The 18,637-nt window shown below is 41.4% G+C and overlaps 1 protein-coding gene across 2 annotated transcripts in view; it reads right to left on the bottom strand.

The window, feature by feature from the left end:
* The window catches only part of mdga1 (MAM domain containing glycosylphosphatidylinositol anchor 1), a 167,399-nt gene that overhangs the window by 12,961 nt on the left and 135,801 nt on the right, over positions 1–18,637 (bottom strand). For both annotated transcript variants that reach the window (XM_076722664.1, XM_076722579.1), the window contains exons 12-16: positions 17,300–17,480; positions 17,177–17,200; positions 15,118–15,270; positions 14,811–14,972; positions 6,698–6,828 (exon numbers count right to left, since the gene is read on the bottom strand). In XM_076722664.1, the coding sequence (XP_076578779.1) occupies positions 6,698–6,828; positions 14,811–14,972; positions 15,118–15,270; positions 17,177–17,200; positions 17,300–17,480 (651 nt within the window). The remainder of the gene's footprint in view (positions 1–6,697; positions 6,829–14,810; positions 14,973–15,117; positions 15,271–17,176; positions 17,201–17,299; positions 17,481–18,637) is intronic.

The raw sequence follows: 18,637 nt of genomic DNA, 5'->3' as shown, positions 1-18,637 counted from the left end.
AGGGGAAGGTATGAATGTAACATTACTGGTATTCAACATTTACCCAACTCTCCAACATCTTTGCATGAGATAAAAAGAAACAGATAGAGACCAAGTGAGCATGCAGAGAGAGTGAAACTGAAACTTAAAGGGGCACTCCATTAATTTAACTGTACATGTTAAAGTCAGTTCATTAGTCGAAGGGAGTGCTAATCAGCCTGAGAAAGCAGCTGTATTATAGCTTTGTCACGTCTGGGAAAATAACCAGGATGTTGTCGTATGGGTTATGTTCTTGAGTGAATTTTAAACAGAAAGCCTTCAGCACTAACTGGAGGTCTAAAATGTGAAAGACGTGGATGTTGACCAGACAGGGAGGGTCTAATGAAAGACACAATCACATTGCATGTTTGTCATTTTACATATCTCTCACCAGTGTGAAAACTTAATGGGTTTGCAATGTTAAATCAAAGGACCACTGACTTAACTGTATTTGGCTGTAATATAATTCTGTATAATTCTATGATTTAGAGGTGATGTGTGTGACACTCTTTGAACATTGGTCACCAGATTAAAAACACTCTGTGGAGCTTTTGACTACTACACTAGTAGCACTAGGGACCAATGTTTTCACCAGTGGGTCCCCATTTAATTTGCATCCTGCACATGCAAAAGGATGCACAAGCATGTGGGTGACGCGATTCACCTGTCATCGGTTTGCTATTTGCTATTTTGCTGATGGACAGTTGGTGGAAACCACTGTAGTAATGTGCCGACAAAGAAAAGAAAGAAGACGAGCAGCAAGCAAATCAGTTTTGTTCTTAATATTAACCTTTTTAATTTTGGTTTGGTTATAAGAAAAATCCACAGGGCACCTTTAACCTGAGACAGCAGGATCATATGAACGAGTTCTAAGAATTCAGTGGACAAACATCCGGTTCAAAGGGTTATAAGTAACACAGTGTTGGCCCAACAATCTAGACAAAACACTTGTGACTGATCCTCATCTGGCATTCACTCTCCACTGAATCAGGATTTAAGTAAATAAGCAATGAAAATGGACAATATTTGGATACTGATCATTTGCCAAAGGCTGCCAAAGCCTTGCATCATTTACTTTACTAGGCCTAATCCCATCCTTTGCCTCTGATCAGCGTCTCCCCTTTCATAAACATCACGACCAAGAGTTTAAGATGGCAGCAAGCCATAACAATTGGCAAAATGCACTTAATAGAGCCATTCTTTACAATTTCAACTTGTAGAAAAGAAGCTAAACAGCAGAAGACAACAACAGCGATTGTGTCTGGTAATTCCCAGTCAACAGTAGACAGCTCAATCATTATTATTGATTGTAAGGAAACCAGCACTCCCCAGAGAGAGAGAGAGAGAGAGAGAGAGAGAGAGGATGGAAGATGACAGGGCAGCTGGAGGAACAACAGCAACAGGGGGTGGCGGCAGGAGAGGCAGCAATGAGCGCTGAAAGACAGTAGAGGGACCCCGGCCGAGGGAGAAAACTCAGGAGAGACAGAGTAGAGAGGGAAATGGGGTTCACCCTTCTTATCTCATTTCATTGGGCCCTTGGGGAGCTTGATGCATAACAGAAAGTAGTAAGAAAAGAGAACAAGGTAGGGAGTAACAAAGTATGTTTATCAGCTCGCCTCCTCTGGCTGGTGCTGGGATTAAGCCTGCATGCTATACATTATTTAACGACTCTATTTGTTACGTGGCAGAGGTTTGCATGTGTGTGTGCGTGTGTGTGACAGAGAGAGTTAAACTGACAGACCAAACTGAAGAATTGAAACACCTGTTAAAGTTATTGTAGAGAAGAAAAAATGCTGTTCTAAACTGAATGACAGCAGAAGTCTCTCTATAAATCATGCAATCTGAATGTAAATGGTTAAACAGAAAAGTATATTTAATGATTTCAGTCTTGCTTTAACTCTCAATTTATTATTACTATTATTATTAGTAGTATTATCATTATTATTATTTACACTTACTGAAAACAACAATACTGAGTGTGTGTTAGTATTTGCTGAAGCCAGCTGTACTGGGTCTGTAGTTATATAGTTATATATTATATACATGTAGTTGTACTGACTGATGACCCAACATTTCCTCAACTTAAGCATAGCACCTTAAAATTGATGGTTAATATTTCTTAAAAGACGTGCATCCATATTGCTCAGCACGCCCAGCGAATCAACATTTGAAATTCAATATCTAATCAATAGCCAATGTCAGTCCATTACTTTCCATCTTGCATACATCATTACAGGTCATCCCTCAAGTCAAACTGCAGCAGCAGATTTTACTGATCATCAAGTGTTCAGCCAGAGGTAGATCCTATGATAACCTGCACATTATGGATCTTTTCCACAGCAGATAATTTTATTTTGTACAGCAATGGCTCAGTTCCACTAAGTTCCCCAGTAAGGCACGACAGTGAGCCAGCATGCACAATCCCAGGATAACAGAACCAGCTCAGCTAAATGGAATGCAGTGATAAAAATAGTTTTCTTATTTCCTGCTATGACATGTCAAAGCATCTGCTGTGAAAAGGGTTTATTGAAACTCAATGGAACATGACTGAAAAGCACAGCTTTGTTGAGGTGGCCGTGGCTCAGGGGGTAGAACGGTCGACGACTTATCAGAAGGTCGGTTGTTCGATCCCTGGCCTCAGCAGTCTATTAGTTAACACTCGTAATGAACACCATCATACAAACTGGTGTGCATTGTGAATGGGTGAATGGTCATCAGACTAGAGTAGAAAAGCGTAAAATAAATGTAGAGTGTGTACCATACATATATGCAGGACGTACTTGGTCAAATGCACAGCCATGTGATGGAGTGGAAGAACAGCACAGCATAGACAGAGTACAGTAAGAACATGCACACACGAGAGAGACAAGGAGGAGACAGAGAGAGACAAGAGAAAAATAGTCATGTAAGAGGCAACCTTCAGTTGCCAAGGATACAATCTCTCTATCGCATGCGTCCTTCCTCATTCATCCATCTTGCATCACCTACCTTCGCCTAAGTCACGATACAAACGGGGAGGATGAATATTTAGTGCTTTATTGATGATGCAACCACATGTTCACCTGTCTCATTACCTCTAGTTCATGTGGTTTATCCATATATTTCCCATTTGGTCCTTAACTTGTGAGTTAACCTTTCACTGTCTTTGTGTCTCTGTTTGTTTCCCACCATTCCTCACACACACACACACACACACACACACACACACACACACACACACACACACAGATGCATAAACTGAAACAAATCACACATCAGGCTGTCTTAGAGTGGGGATATAAATGAATGCTATTAACACACTACAGACACACACAACACACTTGAGTGTGATAAATTCACATGTAGTATGTTGATAATTCACATGCAATAATCCGAAAAAAAAAAATAGACTGTATTGTAACTCTGTCTGTGTGTGTGTGTGTGTGTGTGTGTGTGTGTGTTAGCAGCAGTATAAAACTTTTGTCTAAGAGACTCGTTAACATGCAAATACGATAAAGTCCACGCTGTCCAACATCACACAGGAGCCCTAAAACCTACAATATACCCACTGTTTCAGACTTAATTTTCCCTTTAATGCTGAAAGAAACACGGTGTTGCTGAGGCATAGTTAATGAAGAGCAAATGCAGCCCCCAGCTAAGGCCTTCAGCCCACATTCATCATGGATTCAATTTCCCCCATGCACGTACAGAGAGTATCTGGAATCATTACAACACAACTAGCAGGCATCCCCTGCTCATAAATAAGCCTGTTAATTGACCTGTCATAGCTAATTGCTGCGGGGGATAGGAGACTGGTGTGTGTGTGTGTGTGTGTGTGTGTGTGTGTGTGTGTGTGAGTGTATGTTGAAAAAAAGAGTTTGTCTGTATGTGTACATGTGTCTGAATCCAACACAGTGTTTATGCAGGTAAATGCGTTTGCTAGAAAGATAAGGCAGATGTACAGTGTGGAGAAAGTGAATGTGTGAACAGTGGGTGCGTTGAAGACTCTCTTTCCTTAGTGAGTTGATTTTAGACACATTTGTCATCAGCCTTGAGACAGGGGGGGTGTAGAGCGAACCAGGGCAAGACTCGACCCAACTGGTCGGCCTGTCCCAGCGCAGAGAGAAAGAGAAGAAAAAAAAAAAGCAGAAACAGGAAGAGATGGAGAAACACACACAGGAGGGTGAAGGCAGAACAAAACCATCATCAGTTTTCGCCCTTGCTTTTGTGGGTTTTTTTTTTTCTCTCTTAACTGAGCGAACACACACACTCATGCACACGCACTCACAAATAGATACAGCGAGTGCAAAAGGCTGAGGAAAATGAGCGAGAGAGGACGCATCATGTCCAGTCAGAAAGGAGGACTGAGTCATCGAGTTTACTCGGCCACATCCCAACAGGGAAGAGCTGACTGCAAGTGCAGCTGCCAAAGAGCCAAAGGGACCTCAATGATGTGTCAACAGACAGTCCTCAAACACAGCCGCTTCCTCTGTTATGGCTCCCAGACCATTTTCTTCCACTATTGACTGAATGTGGACAGTAAACTTAAACTTTAAACTTCTGGTGAACTTAAACAAGGAAATTTATTGTGGAGCTCAAACCAGGGAAGGCTGTGCCCCGGTAGAGCTTTATTTGAGCTTGATCGGAGTTCAGAAATGAGAAATATTGATTGTATATATTGTCCACTGCCACATCATTCTTTGTATATGTCATTTATTGTTTACTTATTTACTTATTGGTCAGTCTTTTTTGTTTGTTTTTGGCTTCTTGTCCTCTTTGAGCTGTATCTTTTTTCTATGCAAGTACATTGATTGAGTGCAACCAAAGTTTAAACCGGAGTCATATTCCTTGTATGTTCACACATACTTGGCCAGTAAAGCTGATTCTGATTCTGATTCTGATTCTGATTCTGATTCTGATTCTGACTCTGATTCTGATAGTTCAGTTCCTGATCCAGTTACTTTTCAAGGGAGTGATCATAGTACGTAAACTGGCCCAGGTGTAAGCCTCATACTTGAATCTAAGTAACATCCTCTATGAACTGATCCTACTTTGTGTCCTAACAGTAATTCTGAAACTGTACTAAGAGAATTTGTAGATACACAAGTCCTGATCTAATCTGATCTGATCTGATTTTATCTGATCTAATCTCATCTCATCTCATCTCATCTCATCTCATCTCATCTCATGGTGATGATCTGATACCAGTGCTCTCTTTTCATTTTCACTTTCATTTTTTTTTCTGGGGCTGATGCCAACAAATACTTTAATTTTTCTGTCTGAGTGGAAATGATTAGAGTCATTGCTGTTTTTCTCAGGAGATGCTGTCACTTAAAGAGCAACTTAAAACCCCTTTCAGCTGATACCAGATCCCTTCCACAAAGTCAGCATTAACGTTGATAGCTCTCCAGTATATCGGATTGTTGTGTTGCTAACTTCACACGTTATTTAATTCTCTCATTTTCTGTCTCATGACAGTGGGAAGGCACATATGCATGCTACTTGGATCTTTCAAATCGGCGTGAAACCTTGTTCTCCACCCTGAGATCAGCACATTCTTGATGAAGTGAATAATCCTCTGGTTACCGTGTGGATAGGCTTGCTGCTGACATTCAGCAGAAAATTAGCTGAATGTTCACTCAAAGACCCTCATTTATCAATACACCACTCAGTACTGAAATGTCAGAATGCTGTACCCACATTTATTCAACACAAGGAAAATGCAGACCAGTCTGTCATATAAAAGCTTGGGGTTAATTTACAGTATATTTATCATAGTTTTGATTGCCTTCATTACTACTTTTTTGTGTGGCTTGATAAAGAATAATGTGATACTATATTGATTTTAGTGGGTAAACGCTCTCATTGCTTACATTCTGACACAGTGATTAGGTTCAGCAGCTGAGGCAGGCAGGGCCGCTAACTACACAGGCTGCTAATATGTGTTAGCTCTGACGTCACTGTATATGAGGTGACAATGATTCTGGGGGCTCAAATGTAAATCTAAACTCAGTGACTTTCTCTGGTTCTTTGGAGCTTTAGCTATCACAGTGGAGACATTCCTGTGAGAAAAACAGCAAATTTCAAGCAGAGTTTCAAGCCCAATTCTTTGTGAAACTCCTTTGTGTCCTGACAGCCACCAGAGTACAAAATCCCCCCATTCTATTGAGGCTGTAGTGCAGGCTGTCCTCTAGGGGAAAGACACAGAGGAAATGGCTGCAGCCGACGACATGTCTCAGGGATGAGAGAGATGACAGGGAAAATAGGAATATCGTGAACGTAAAAGCAGAAAATTCCATTTTTTCTTCTTCTAGAGCAAAAACCAAAGCAGACATGACAATGGCGTTGGCACATATTGGAAATCAACCCTCAAGAGGCAAGTGCTGGGTGCTGATTTCAATTCAATTGAGTTCTTTCGACATAAAGCAAACAGTAAAGAGCACACAGCATGTACATGTCTGGCTCTCAACAGATGACCAGGTCACAACTTTAGGTCAAGTTATGCAACACATCTCAGCTGCGTAGTGTGGCTGCAGGGGCAGGGGGAGCATTACCACTGTCTCTGAAGACAAGGTTACATCCTCTGGTCTGTTGTGCACATGTTTTTCTACAACGACAAACATTATACTGCTGGTTTAACAGTACAAGTTATTTTTGTAATTGTCTTTGCTGGGAGGAAAAGTAATGTCCAAGCCATTACCTGGAACGGTCCACTGGGGCTGATGTCAAAGAAAGCTTTCTTCCAGTCCGGGCCCTGATGACCAGACTTTGTCCACACCACTGAGTCCACAGAGGCAATGCTTCTCACTCTCAGAAGCACGTTGAGAGTGCCTGTGAAAAGTTTGCACACACGGCCACACGCACGCACACATACACACACACATACAGATGGTACAGATCATTAGAAACTGCCAGTGAACTGTCAATAAGCAAAGACTGAATACTAAGTCATGTTAAGCTGGAAACAGACTTTAAGATTACAGAAATCTAGAGGCAAAACATTTTAACCATAACGACCCACACATAATGACTTATTTCCACCAATATGGACATGTGTTTTAGTCTTGACAGTCAGAAAGGAGCACGTATTGAATGGCCCGATATATACAGTGGACATGCTGCGCAAATAGGCTATGATTTGAGTAATTTCTAATCAGTAAAGATACCTCAATCTGAAATGTAATTGGTCTAAAAATCATGTGTGTCCTTACCAAGCACAATAAGATAAGTGACCAACAAATGATCCTGAATATACTTTCAAAAAATTCAATTGATTGTTTACAGTTACAAGAGAGACAGGAGGTATTGATTGTACACGTTGCCTTCATCCCGCAGAAACTGCTCCATGTTTTACAGCCCAGCAACGATTTACTGCAAAAGGAGCGAGCTGTGTTCTGACTGATTGTCACTGGCATAAATTCAGTCATCCCACATCACCAAATATCTAGCTGCTGTCAACTTGTCAACACTAAACACCATATAAAAAACGGAGGATTTTTCTCACAAAATCTAAACTCTAAACAACAAAAGCACCAGAGCTGCATTTCAGCACCACATACTTCACGTGGCAAAAACACAGCTGTGCTTTGGCCTCACCTGATGGATATCTGAAGCGGAAACAGATGCATTGCATATATCAGGGAGAAGCTCTCAGGTCAGGTATGGCATGTCGATGACATTTAGGTGAAAATAAAATGTGTGAGGCCCCTTAGATGAGTGGTGATATGTCTTGAACTCTACATTGACAGTCCAGTGGATTGTTTTACTTTTCACTGACATAAATGGCGCAAAGGGACAGCAGCAAGGAGGAAGGGAGAGAGGAGGTCAGAGCCTGGTAATAATGGAAAGAAGACAGAAGACACTGAAAGAAAGATTTTTTGAGAAATTGACCTTTGTTGATTTTTGTTTTCTCTTAATCTGTGGTATAGACCCCACTGCCATGTGATGCTTGGTTTAAATCCTAAAGAACATTTGTAACTACTGTGTAAACATGACATAAAAATCAATTGTCCTGAATCCTGAAAAACAAGCTATAGAGAATGACACCATTTGAGCCATAAGGAAATGGTGCGAGTCGTCTCTCTCTCTCTCTCTCTCTCTCTCTCTCTCTCTCTCTCTCTCTCTCTCTCTCTCTCTCTCTCTCAGGTCCCTCAGGTGAGAGAGAATCATTCATCTTCTTAACGATTCCCAGCCAGCTCCTAATTGGAACATTAACCAACCACCATTCTCTTAAACAAATATGCAGGCAGGGGGCAAGGTATCAGTGTGTTATATATTGTACATATATATATGTGTGTGTGTGTGCATGTGCACATAAAGTATGAGTTTGCATGAGCGTAGATGCATGATTATATATGTGCACAGGTGTTTGTCATGCTGTTGTGTGTATGTGCATCCTTGAACTAATGTTCTTCAAGCTTGGAGTAAGCAGAAGAGCATGTTGGCCGTAATTAACTTCCTGCTCTGTCTCTGAGAGGTGTGACCAAGGGAATGTTTATGGGTCAAACAGGGAAATTAAATACCATGTTCAGGATGGCTGTATGTGCTACAGAGAAACAGTGACATTGTGAAACATGACTGAAGCAATATGTATCAATTCAAAGACTTGCTGGAATCTAAATCTGTTTGATTTGTCAAAACCAATGGATTTCAGGCTACTTTTCTTTTTGTTTTGCAACAGTTTGACATTTTGTGAAATATGCATATCCACTTCTTAGCCGAGAGGTAGATGAGATCCATACATATCTGTCCCAACCAGCAGAGCCTCCAGGAAGTCTCTCTGCCTGCCTGAGAAATAGTCCTGCATACGTCTCCACAACTTGTTTTTACGATGGTTCCTCCTGTTTCCAGTCTTTGCAATAAGCTAAGCTAACTGGCTGCTAGTTCTTGAACAAGAATGGTGTTGATTTTCTCATTTAACTCAAGGCAGAAACCAAATGAGTGTATTTCCCCAAATGTCAAACTATTGCTTTAACAGCAGGATCATTTTGAATGGTCGTATACAGTTTGGCTCACGCTCCATTCAGGTACCTACAGCAGAATGCTCGTGGGGAAATATACTGATATTGCAGCTGGAATAGCCGTGTTACAGAGTCACATGCAAGCATTCATCACATTACATATGAAAGGACATGGGCAGCACTGCTGTATGGCTGTATAATGGGCAGAATCATTGGCTTGTGCAGCTCACTTTCACCTGCTCAGCCTACTCTCTCATTCTGCATCCACATATCTGAGCCTCATTGACTCCCTCCCCAATCACCAGCCATTCTCTCTCTCTCTCTCTCTCTCTCTCTCTCTCTCTCTCTCTCTCTCTCCCTCTCTCTCACGCACACACACACACACACACACACACACACACACACACACCACTGACAGAGGGAAGAGGGCTCTGATAAGCAGTCTATTGACTGGACTGAGGTAAAGCACAGTGTGTTGGTAAGAGTGTCAGAGAGGCAGAGTAGAGGGCACAGCTCTATCAGGGCTACTTGTCTGTAGAATCATGAGTGAAGACGACAACGGAGATACACGGCCACACACACACACACGGCCACACACACACACACACACACACACACACACACACACTCAGAACTACATGTTCTGCTATACCTTAAACTCAAATGAGTTATACTGTCCTTTTTTTGATAATTAAAGGTGAACTTGCTTTGGAGCTCTCCTCCCTCTGTCCCTCGCCTGTAGTTGAATAGAGTTCATGAACTGTTTCTCTCCGCTTGTCGTGCTTGTAGTGAGATTTATGGTCCGTGATCTGGCTTCTGCTATCAAACAACAAGCCAAAGCATGTTATTCTGGGTTCTGAGTAAATAACCAATTCAGGAGCATGAAAAAAGGGACAAATCCAGGCTTAGCTAAATCCTTCTTTAATCAAACCTTGCAAGACACCAAGCTGATCATAATGTTTTTCTGAAAATGAGAATGTAAACCAAAAAAAAAAAAGAGAAAAACACTTAAAAGTAAGTAGCGTCTCAAAAAGTCACAGAAAATAAAGGTAACACTTATGTTCATACAGCTAATGTGTCACATAGACACTTCATTCCTCTTCCTGTATACATTCATACAGCAAACTAATTAAAAGTCTTACTTAATAGAAGTGCAATCCAAAACAACATACAAAGGTACAATACTTAAATAACCTCAAACTCTAATTTGTTTTCCATCACTCTGAAGTGAAAATAATCCAGTGATTGCAAGTAAGCTTGCCAGTGGCGCTTTGCAAACCTGAGCCAGTCTAAAATACTACCCAATGCCAAACAAAACTAATTAAATGTTGTTTATTGTTGCTGCCAGCAAGCCAAAGAGAAACACATTAAGGTGAACAACACAGCGCATCACATGAGGAGGTCTTTATTTGCAGCGCCTGCCTATTTCACACCTAAAATCCAAACTTGTCAAAGAGCTTTCTTTCTTCATTTGCAAAAAAACATCACAAGAAACTTTGACCTGTTTTATATTCAAACAGCCTTATGACTACAAAATGGGTCGGAGAAGAGCAACATTTCAACAGCGTTTCTAAAAATTGCTTTGTGTCAAAGTGCCCAAAAGCTTTCAACATATGCAGCCCTTTTAATGCTGTACAGTACTTAAACACGGTGAAGCACATTAAAAGTAGTCCCAGTACTTCAGGCACTACCTTCTGCATCCTCGCACTACCTCTGACCATTAACGAGTTGATGGCCTCTCCTGCAGCTTTCTGTTCTCACCTTTTTTTTTTTTTAAATTAACTTCTCTGCCTCCTCATACAGTACTTGTTTGCTTGTGCTTCATTTCTTGTCGCACTTCATTTTTCTCAGTCCGTCTCTTCTTTCCTACCATCCTCTTTTCGCTCTCATTCTCTTCATTAACCCTCCTTTTTATCTTTCCAAGACTGGCTGATCCCCATCTTCCCCCCTCACTCTTCTTGTCTGGTCTCTCTCACTGACCCCCTCTGTCTTATCCTCACCTTGTCTCTTTTCGTCATTAAGAGTCACACTGTGTCTCCCTAGCAGGAGTGTGAGATCTGCCAAGGTAAGGCAATTAAAGTGACAACAGATTGGAACAGACTGGGAGAACAACAGAGTAAATTGAGGGAGCGCTTGTTGCGGAGCTGGGCGTAACTGGTAACAGAACGTGCCTCTTGTGAGCAAGTGCTGTGTGACTGATATAGCATTGTCTTGTCTCAATACTCAAGACCTTTGAACCAAATGCACAATTCAAATCTTAAAGTAAGTGCTGTAGAATTGACTACAGACAGAGACTAGTGGGAAGGGGAACAAACTGTGCTGGTGGTATATCAGTGATTAGAAAACCATATATTTGAGCAAGTTAATTTAAAAAGCCAGTCAGTAGATAGATGTGAAGCTACAATAACTGATGAGAGCTCAGAAACTACAAGTATAATAATGTTTCACAAAGCATGTCAGCAAGCATCGAGTGGGAACACAGTTTCCATTAGAGACGTGTTTGTGGCCGTCTGATGAATTTAAATCCATTATTCACTCAGCTTTAGGTTTAGTTACTTTGGTATCCTGCTGTCTTTTCTTTGGCTGGCAGTGTCCTTTTAGCTTTGCTGAGAGTTAAGACTCCAAATGCAAGTAACTCAGTGTGTAGAGGGATAATCAAGCTTTCCCAAAACAATGCTGTAAGCCGGCTCAACAGGGGTTAAAGTTTAGAAGGGCATTCAGTCACCTCAAAGCTTCTCTCAGATCAGGTAGTCTAGGTTATCTAGGAGATGTGGTTACATCACTGTTTTGTACTTGTTCTGTTGTGTGACAATAAGAGAAAAACGTAAATTAGAACAACTCCCATGAATCTGGCTGTAGACAGTATATGCAGGCGATCACAGAGAGCAGGAGGAGACTGAACAGGGGTTGAACAGGCTGTCACTCACAATGTGCCTGTGGCAAAGTTAAGAAGACAGCTGTCTGTGCTTTTCTATGATCAGTCATTTAAATGTTAAATTGCCGATGACACAGCTGCTGTCATTAACCTGTATTTATGTTTTGTCAGATGACATTTCTCCTGACTCTTAACCACTTGTTGACTGTGCTGCACAGTTTTGTTGTTTGCGAACTGAAAAGAAGGTGAGGAGGAAGAGATTTTGCCTTTTCCAATGGAGGTTTGGAAATACCTTCTCATTTAATGTTTTTTTGAATATCAATAATGGAGACATCAAAACTATGAAATGCAAACAAAGCAAAATATGTTTTATATTTTAGACCCTTCAAAGTAGTCGCCTTTTGCTTTGATGACAGCTTTGCACACTGTTGGCATTCTCTCAGTCAGCTTCGTGAGGTAGCTACCTGGACTGGTTTTCAGTTAACAGCTGTGCCTTGTCAAAAGTTAATTAGTGGAATTTCTTCCATCTTTATGTGCTTGAGACATCAGTTGTGTTGTGCAGAGACAGTGTTGCTATGCAGTCAATAGGCCCATTCAACTATTGTAGTAATCAGTTTTATGGCCGCTCAACTAAGTGAAGAGAAATGACAGTTCATCATTACATTAAGACATGAAGGCCAGTCAGTACAGGAAATTTCAAGAACTTTAAATGTATTCTCAAGTGCATTCACAAAAACCATCCAATGGTATATTAATATATTAATATATATTACTTTCATGAGGACCTGAAGACCAAGAGTTACCTCTGCCGCAGGGGACAAGTTCACTGCAGTTGCCAGCCTCAGAAATCTTGAATTAATGGCACCTTATATTAGAGCCCACATCAATGCTTCAGAGTTCAAGTACACACATCTCAACATCAGCTGTTTGGAGGAGGCGGAGTGAATCAGGTCAAATTGCTGCAAAGAAAAAACTACCGAAGGAGACAATTGCTTGGGCCAAAAAACACAAGGATTGGACATTAGACCAGTGGTCCACTTTAGTCTGATGAGTCCAAATTTGAGACATTTGGTTTCAACAGCCTTGTCTTTGTAAGACACAGGGAAGGTGAGAAGGTGGTACCTGCATGTATGGCTCCTACCATGAGGCATTTGCCCCCATGTTGATCCCATCCACTTTAAGACATTTGGTGAAATAAAGCAGGCAAACATAAGAAAGAATATTTACATTTTACAACGAGCATCAGCGCTCAGCAGGCTGCTGCTGGACGCAGGTGCACTCCGCCAGCCGCTAAGCTCCATGAGCTCATGATGAGAGGCTGCTCCAGCTGATCCAAGCTCACACACAACCACAACAGAGCGGGTAAGAGACATCACTTTGAAGGCTTTAGTAGTCTTGTGCATGCGGGACCAATTTGTAGTCTATTCCCTGTGACTAACGAGAGCCAAAGTGTTGAGGTTTCATGCAAGCACAGTTAGGAAATAAACTGAGCTATGACTGTTTGTTGTTAAGTACGTTACCTGAATCTTTATCTTTCTTTACTATTTTCTTTATGAGTGAGCATAAGCTGACTTGCTGTAGCAATTTTATTCCTGAGTGAAATGACTTTGTCTTAATTGGACATATTCAGCATGTGTGGGAAACCAGCCATTCAACACACACTTTGAGAGTTCACATGTACTTGTTCATGTGAAATCTACCACTATCTACCACTACAGAGACAAGCACACACACACACACACACACACACACACACACACACACACACATACACATCGTCATCAAAGAAAAAACAGCAGACGTTGTTTTATGGGGGAATGGTGTGCAAATCTGTCGATAGTCTCACTAAATCGTGTCACCCCCTGCCTGCAGGTGAGGAGGTAATATTCAGCTTTTCACTGTGCTTGATTAATTTCTCAGTACTAATTAGGCATTTTATACTCCAATAAATACTGCAATCAAATGTGGTCAAGATCAGAAGGTAGTAAAATAAGTGAGAAAAACAAATGTGACAGACGATTCAGTCAATTGAAGGAACAACAGTACAAGTCTACAGGAATGCTAGTGGCTGTACTTTTGCTAAAAAACACATTTTCTCTCATTCATACAGTTAAGTTTACATATTTACTGCATAATCACGTCAGTGCACACATGTGTGCATACACACACATGCTCATACAAACACTGTGCCCTTCTATACACCAGAACATCCTTAGGAGACAGGGCAGGTCGGAAAGTAACAAATGTTACAGTGAAGTCTGTGTGCCTCGGCTATGAACACATAAATCAACGTGAGTGTGGGTGTGTGTCTGCGTGCATAGGTGTGTGTGTGTGTGTGTGTGTGTGTGTGTGTGTGTGTGTGTGTGTGTGTGTGAATAAATGTGGCTGTGCCCTCATGTATTTGCAAGTCTTACTGTATGATTTTTGTGTGAATCCATCCCTGTGTGTACAGTATGCATGTGGGTGGATGTAAAAGTGTGTGTGTGTGCAGGTGTGTAGGCTACAAGATGTATGCATTCTTGCTGTGTGACAGAGCATATTATGATGAACAGCTCCCCCAAATGACTGATTGCGTCTTGCCACTGCCATAAATCACACACCGACTGCCCCCTTCAACCACCTGCAAACACACACAAACACACACACACACACACACACACTGAGGCACAAGCAGAAACATACAAACAGAACTTTGGTAACACCCCATCCCCCTCTTCTCCCTCTCACAGACACACACACACAACACACACACACACAAACACACGCCTACGATGTTGTGTCTGACAGGCCCTACAAGCAAGGGTCAAGCACCAAGTTCAGCTTTTGACAGAAACCCTGCGAAATGAGAGCCCCGATAGTATCGGGTGTCAGCATACTCTCGACGGTATATCATGTCATTGTGTTTCTATGGATGCTCTCACTGGGTAGAAGACAATGTGTGTATGTGTATGAGCATTATTCTCTGCTGTGCTACTCACCAATATGTTTGCCTTTCATGTGGTAGTAGAAGGAGACACAGTATGGGACTCTGCCGGAGCCCTTGGGGCCCCTGACTGAGGTCACATTAAAAAGTGGAGAAAGCAGACGAGCCTTGTCCCCCTGAACACGTGGCCGTGATGCTTCAATGTACATGTAGTACCCTGAAAACAATAAGACAACACTCGATTGTCCAGAGTCTGCAATGCAACACAAATTTGACTTATTATTTGTTTTCTTAAATTCTGTTGCCACGCTGCTAAGACTACTAAACACAGGATTGAACCTGTACAGAAAATGACTCCTCACCCTCCTTGGTTCCGCTGCGGTCAGTCTCGGGGCCGGTATTGGCAGATCGCTTGGGATTCTGCGTCAGGTGATTTTGTCTCGTCCAGTCAAATACATCACTCCGGTCTTGAGAGAAACCACAGATCCGCTCATCTTCAAAACCACACACATGGTCTGCGATGTGTGTATGTGGAGGAAAAACAATAGAGTGAAACACGTTTGATCTGTGACATGTCAAGCAGGTGACATTACGAACTACAGGTCATATAACCTCATGGGTTTTTTTTTCACCCTGTTTAACCAGGAAATGGCAGCTGTAGCTGTATAATAACCTCTGCAATATTCATTTCACATGTGAAGATCAGACAGCCATGCAATTACTGACAAAGTTATAGGCACAATGTAAGAGGCAGGGAATATCATGTGAATTTCCCATATTGAGCGTCTTCTGATGTATGACTCACACATGCACATACAGCTAACTCTGAAGAACAGTGGATCTGCTGAAATCTGTTTTACATTATAGCTTATTTAAAATATTCATGTATACAGTATATCAATGCAACAATCAACAAACTAAGGATGGTGGCAGCTGGCCACCTGATATGAATGAAGAGCTTCTTGATATATCAGGCAGGAAGAAAAATACTGCTATTACTACTACTAAAAAGGAAAATAAGCCAAAGAAATACAGATTAACGTCTTTTATGCAGAAAGATAGAACTTCTCTAAACGGTGAAAGTGTGGGAGGTGTATGTAATATATAGCTGTCTCTTATTAAGATGCATTTGTGAGAAACCTGTCAAGAGTAATCATATAAAGTTTTTGTGCAGAACACTTTTCCTGAATGAACCTCTTGAATTTAGATGCACTGGTCTATCTTTTCCCATCTGACTCTTTCAACTGGCTGTTGATGCTTTTAGAATATTTGAATTTGCATCATTCTTACAACAAGGCCTGAGGGAAGCTATGATCAGATGCATCCACATATAATCTTCTGGCATTGCTGGGATTCTCCCCTTCATGCCGAGTCAGATTTTGGTTTTTTGACATTGCCACATACATCAGGAAGGAGAAAAAAAACATTTTAAAGAAAGACCTTTGTGAGGGAATTTTCAGCAGCCTCAATGCTGATGTCTTGTTAAGTGAGATTGACAGGCTTCTCTCTCAGGTGGTGTCACCATCATTGGTCCATCTGGAGAGCTCTGCCATTATCAGAGACTCACCAAACAAATAAAATCAAAGTGAGCACAACAGCCATCGAAAACCATCCAAGCTGACAGATTCAGTGAAGGCTTCCTGGACACTCACACAGTCCGCTGCAGATGCATATGGCTCGCGCTCCCCATGAGAATGGCTTGTGTGTGCTTCTTTGTTTCAGGAAGCTAATCTATTACTATTCACACCCTGCTCCACTACATGAGCTCCTTTCAATTTGCACTGTTGTTCTCGCAGTCTGTTCCAATCTGCTGTTGTTTTAATTGCCTCACCCTGGCGGAGCCAACTGCCACTCCTGCCAGAAGAATGCTGCGTATCTCTTAATGAAGAAAATAGACAAGATGCAATTGACTGAGAAAGAGAGAGGGATAGCAAGAGAGAGGATGAGAGGAAGGGAGAGAGCAGGAGTTTGTGCAAGAGAACGAGACAGAGAGAGGGCTAACAAAGAGAAAAAGGGGGTATGCATTTACATAGCTTTAAAATGGTTTCATCTTTTGAATTTCAAATATTAACCCATATACAATCGAACCAATCAACCTGCATTATTCGGGCTCGTATCCTCCAATCATGGCCATTCTTTGATGATAAATGTCATGGACGTGCTTCCAGCCATCAGCTGCTTTCTCACTGTTACCCCACTCTCCTCCCTAGCAACAGGATTTAATAAAGGCCAAGGCTGGGCCATGGCAAACTTTGCCTTGACAAACTTGTGCTGACATTGCTTGCAGCATACAAGCTAAATTAGCTTGCACCGAAATTCAATGTGCCTTCCTAACTTCACCACCCTGTCATCAATCAGGTCACAACAACAAGCTCGACACTGTGAAAGCACAGAGGATGGCAGTTAAGAGGGAAGTCTCACCTGAAGGTCTCGGGTAGGTGTAGGCTGAAAGAAAATAAGATTGATTAATGCACACTCCACTTAAGGTTTTTTTGTTTTATACAAAGTGCATAAATGGATATGAAACATGGAAATAAAACTCACGTTCTGAGTACTGTATGATGCGACTGACGTAGTCCCCAGTGCTGTAGGTGGTAATGGGGGCCAGTCGGACCTCATAGGACAGAGGGATTCTCAGGTCTGATATGGTGTGGGACATCAGCACACCCTTCTCTGGCTCTTTACCCTTGAGGTCTATCTGCTTTGACAGCAGGTTCTGCTTGCTCTAGATTTATACAGGTGAACACACACACACAGGGGAACACAGACATGTTAAGATGTAAACTCACAAAAAAAGATGATCAGCAGAAAATCACTAAACCGATTGCAAGAGAGGCTGAAACATGCATGGAGGTGTTGACACTGTCAGGCCTACCTTCCATCTTTCTACCTCCTATTTCCATCATACCATCCTCAACCTCACCTCTACCACTTTATGTTGACATGCCCCATCATCAAGACTTGAACCAATCAGAAGTCAACCAAGTGATGGGAAACTCACACAGAGCACACAAAGCACAGCTCATCTCCCATCTGGAGGATTTTCACTGCAATATTAACTGTTCCTACAGTTCACTGGTAATAGACTCTGCAACTATATGTAAACAGGCAAACAAAGTCAAACTCCATCCACAAATACTTTCCCTGGCAATAATACTGTCTGCTGAAATGGGTTAAAATACGGCCTCAATCACAGATATTTAGTTTTGTGTTGTGGAAGCAAACACTTTATCTACATACACCGTATTAATAATCATCAAATTGTTTTACTTTTCCATACCTCTGCATGTTTCCTTACATATACGTTTATTGTCAGTGGAATTTGGTATGGGCATACAGCCGCTACTGGGCACACAGCCATTCAACATACATCAGGTCTTGGATTGAATGTATCTTGGACTGTGTAGGTTTTCAATCTTGCCTTTTAACCAAAATAAAGCTGGTGTCAGAAGAATGATTACAGTAACAATCTTTGCTCACTAAATGCTTTAGTACAAATGTGGTCTCCTGCATCCAGGTCTGCTCTCCAAAACACACTATGTTGGTCCAGTGTCACTGTATTAAGCAAGATGTGTCACTTCCAACACAATGTATTATTGCCCACCATAGACATGGACTCAAAAATAGTATAGTAAATGATGGAAATTAAAGACACATTTATTTCACTTCTCCCTATTCGATCACTTATGATAAAGTATTGTATAACCAGCAAAATTAAATCCCAAACAACATTAAAAAAAATTTAATTGACTGTGCATGAACATCAAAATCAAAATGGACGAGATGACATGTTATCCAGTGTAATAGGCTCCTCGTTTTTTAAAAGTTAAGTCAGGGGTGTTTTTTTTTTTTTTTTTTCAGCACCACTTTTAATACAGCTAT

Source organism: Chaetodon auriga, chromosome 1, assembly GCF_051107435.1.
Source record: "Chaetodon auriga isolate fChaAug3 chromosome 1, fChaAug3.hap1, whole genome shotgun sequence".
Lineage (NCBI taxonomy): Eukaryota > Metazoa > Chordata > Actinopteri > Chaetodontiformes > Chaetodontidae > Chaetodon > Chaetodon auriga.
This window is presented reverse-complemented; position numbering and strand designations above follow the sequence as displayed.